General features: G+C 39.9%; 1 protein-coding gene across 1 annotated transcript; it reads right to left on the bottom strand.

Moving 5' to 3' along the window:
• Positions 1-1,162: 1,162 nt before the first annotated feature.
• LOC149491615 (uncharacterized) lies at positions 1,163-1,931 on the bottom strand. The gene is made up of 2 exons (XM_089717181.1): positions 1,791-1,931; positions 1,163-1,678 (listed from the first exon to the last, which is right to left on the bottom strand). Exons 1-2 carry the CDS (start codon positions 1,917-1,919, stop codon positions 1,163-1,165), a joined length of 645 nt encoding a protein of 214 aa, XP_089573307.1. The 5' UTR covers positions 1,920-1,931.
• Between the last annotated feature and the right edge of the window lie 1,928 nt (positions 1,932-3,859).

Genomic DNA, 3,859 nt, shown 5'->3' with positions numbered 1-3,859 from the left:
AAAAAAAATATATAGGCATATATATTCAGCAACAAAAATAAATAAAAATGCTACTATACATATATTTGTTATTATTTATTTTTTACAGAATACTGCCTAAAAATAAACATTTATAATAATAAAAAAAGTTGGAATTGTTTTTCTATATAAAATTATAAAATACAAATAAAATATTTAAAAAAGCCACCAAATATGGTTCCATTGATTGTTGCAGCTGAAGCAACAGGTTTGGGCTTTTCTCCACTAACAATCGCTATAGACGTAAAGGTAAGCAATGGTGAATTGTTGAAGGGCACGCACTTCAATGAACAAACATACTGGATTCCATTTGCAGGTACAAGTGATCGAGTAGAGGTCGCTCTGTTGGAGATATATGATAATACGTGAGTAATGCTTGTAATGGGTCTCTTATTCATTTATAGCTGATCTGGTTCCGCCACTTGCCCTGTTCGTAGGGCTGCACATGGCCAAATTGGATCTAATTTTATTGACTTAAAGTAGACAAAAATACATTAATTTACTCATATATTTCATACAAAAAATCGCTGTGATACCCTAAATTTTAGGAGGGATTTCAATGTAATGCTTGTACTAAATATTGCCGCGATCCCACGCTACAAAAAAAAAAACGCCATTTTGCGACCGACAAATCGGTCGCAAAATGGCAAAAATCGGTCGCTATTTATACTTTGCGACCGATTTGCGACCGACAAACGTCGGTCGCAAAATCACTGGTCGCAAATGTCAATTGCGACCGATGAGAAAATCGGTCGCAAATTAGAGACCGATAATTCGGTCGCAAAATTGAAAAAGCGGTCGCAAATTTTGGTCGTGGTTTAATTGGAAATTCAGTCGCAACTTTGGTCGCAGAATATCGGTCGCAATTTTTTAAAATCGGTCGCAAATCGGTCTCAATTTATAAATTCAAAAATTTTTTTTTTGGTATCAAATCGGTCGCAAATCGATCGCAAAAATGAAAAAGGGAATAAAAAAAATTAAATATTATTTTGAAACCAAAATTTTTCTACACCTGTGAAAGTTGACATAAATGCATATATACACACACGCAATTCAAGAACAGTATAAAAATGTAATTTTTATTGTTCTGAACAAATTAAAAAATGAAAATACAAATGAAAAAATAAAAGGTCGGAAATCAAATTTATATATGCTGCTGCTCATCTGCAGGATCCGATGTCGGACCGCCGGGAGGAGTACCTGCTGGATGTGATGTAGCGCCAGGAGGGGTGAGCAAGGTATCGCCTGCAGCATCGGGATCAGGAGCCGATAGTGGCTGCTGCTGAGACGTCGAAACATGTCGGTCTGTAGCAGGCGCAGGATCAGAGGAAGAAGTACCAGCACGGTCCTCACCGGACAGCCGCAGCACATGCGCTCTAAGCTCTGCAATCTGTCTCTGCTGATCAGCAAGCTGAGCCCGTATATCATCATCATAGTGCGAGCCAGTGTGCTCCGGCTGCGGTGCTGCGCTGGCTGTAGAAGCGTGAGCTGCTGAGCCAGTGTAAAACTGTGATGCCTGAGACCCGATGCCGTATACCTTCCTCTTCTTCTCGCCCCCTACAGCCTCGAGATAAAGCGCTACCTCGTCAATTCTTGACTCAGCTTCGGATTCATCGGTCTGAGAAGTAACAATACGCTCCCGAGCTGTAGTATAATTCTCCTGAAAATAAAAAATTAATTAATCAATGCAATTGCAAGCTTTATTATATTGAACTTTGTACATCTTCGCAATGATTAGAGGGTAAATGTAAATATTATTCATTGTTACTTACATTGACGCTCAGCGCACGTCTGTCGACAAAGGTATTACGATCGTGGTCCTTCGTGTGAGTGTATGTAAACACCTCCATCGGTGTGGGCTCACGACCTAATTCTTTAGCCTGTAATAAATTTTTATTCATGATATATTAATATATATAATGTACTTTCATTAAACATCAGTGTATTGTAAATGGACTAGGTCACTTACTAATAATCGAGTTGTCTCTATAGCAGATATAGATCCGCCTGTGTGTCGCGAAGGTCCTGCTCCATCACCGCCAGTCTCACTGCGCCTGTTTTGTGCAAATATCTCCCGCTTTCTCTTGAATGCAGGATCCTCCCAAGCCTTTTGCCAGCTCTCCCATATCTCCTGAGACACGCACTGCTGCTTCTTACCGCTTTTTCTCATCCTATACGTGAAGTCAGCATATCGATCGGCGCATATCTTCTCCCAGGCTACTTTCAACATAGCTGTAATGGCCTCGTCCCATATGAAATGTTTCTGCAAAAAAATGAAATATAGCGTTTAAACACTAAGGATTTATCTTGAATTGTAAACATTGAATGATGATATAACTTAAACCAAAGAGTACCTGGAACTCCTCCCAATAAAAGTCTCTCGCCTCTTGTGGTACGGCATCCCATGTGTATCCTTCTTTATGCAGCTGTAGCTTGATTATCTTCAAAATTTGCCTCGCTGCTCGAGAAGATGGATATATGCTGAAAAAAAAAAAACAGAAGTGAAATATAATTACACGAAAGCATCACAGAGATGAACAAGTACAAAATATAATTACAAAATATGCCTACAGAAAATCTGAATAAGTACTTACTGTCCCGCTACCAAACTGAGGGTGATACGTGGATCTGATGAAGCTGCAAAATAAATGACAAATGTTATACATTTCTAAATAATTAATATATAATTAAAATGACAGTTATGACATTTATGATTACCTTGCACAGTGGGTGACTGTGCAGCTGCTGGAGTCTGTAATGGTCCAGAAACGGGGGTAGAAGAGGAAGGAGCAGAAGAGGAAGGAGCAGAAGGCTGTGATGGCGGCAGTACTGGACGCTGAGCAGAGGATGAAGCCCTAGACGTACCTGAAGAAGGATGTGATGGTGGCAGTACCGGTCGCTGAGCAGATGACGAAGCCCCAGACGTACCTGACGAAGGACGAGGGATCGACCCTACTCGTCCACGGGCACTGCGTCCAGGTACACGACCTCCACGCGAACCACTGCCGGACGCGTCAGAATCAAACGCTCTGCCTCTAGCCATCTGTACTGCAGATATCAGAACCTAGATAAAATGAATTTATACAATTATATGAATTGTAGAACATGTGGTAAATACGAGTAAACAAAGTGAATACCATTGAAATTCTTCATTAATAATATTAATTGCATATACATTTATCAATTTCTAACAGTAAAATTGCTCTAAGTTTTAAGTGTCTTCAATATCATCTGCTTCCTCCTCCTCTTCATTAGCTTCCTCTTCTTCATATTCGTCTTCTGAGGTACCCATGATGATTTGATCTTCTTCCTCTTCATCATCTGATGCTCCTATTTCAACATAAGATCGGCTTTCATCATCCAACCTATCTGTTAAATCTTCAACAACTTGCATCGGTTGCGTTTCAACCCTAACTTCTTGAAATGCCTCCGATACTGCGAGTGAAGAAGACTGTTTCATTTCAAGTGCATGAACAACTGATCTAGCCTTGATTTTACACACTGCCATCCAATCGCATCTATCTCGTTTAAACGATGGATATGGGACATAGTACACTTGTGCAGCTTGCATTGCCAAAACAAACGGTTCATACTTTGTATATCTTCTTCTTTGATTAATATCAACCAGATTATACTTAGGATGAACCTTCGTGCCAATGTTTGGCGTAGGATCAAACCATTCACATTTGAATAAGATTGTGCACTTCATTGGTAGGCCTGGATATTCTAACTCCAAAACCTCAACCAATTTCCCATAAAAATCGTTTGACACGTCACTGTAGTTTGATCCCTTTATGCACACACCGCTGTTCATTGTCTTTCTGCTTCTCCCATAACCCTC

This window comes from Jatropha curcas, unplaced genomic scaffold (genome assembly GCF_041381405.1).
Source record: "Jatropha curcas cultivar XTBG-Jc1 unplaced genomic scaffold, XTBG_Jcur_1.0 HiC_scaffold_1104_pilon, whole genome shotgun sequence".
Lineage (NCBI taxonomy): Eukaryota > Viridiplantae > Streptophyta > Magnoliopsida > Malpighiales > Euphorbiaceae > Jatropha > Jatropha curcas.
Note: the sequence above shows the minus strand (reverse complement) of the source record. Positions and strands in the feature narration are given on the sequence as shown.

Coding starts and splice junctions, on each gene's coding strand:
- LOC149491615 (XM_089717181.1), bottom strand. CDS start 1,919: ATGAATAAAAATTTATTACAGGCTAAAGAATTAGGTCGTGAGCCCACA. Junction 1,679..1,790: donor GACGTGCGCTGAGCGTCAAT/GTAAGTAACAAT, acceptor TTTTATTTTCAG/GAGAATTATACTACAGCTCG.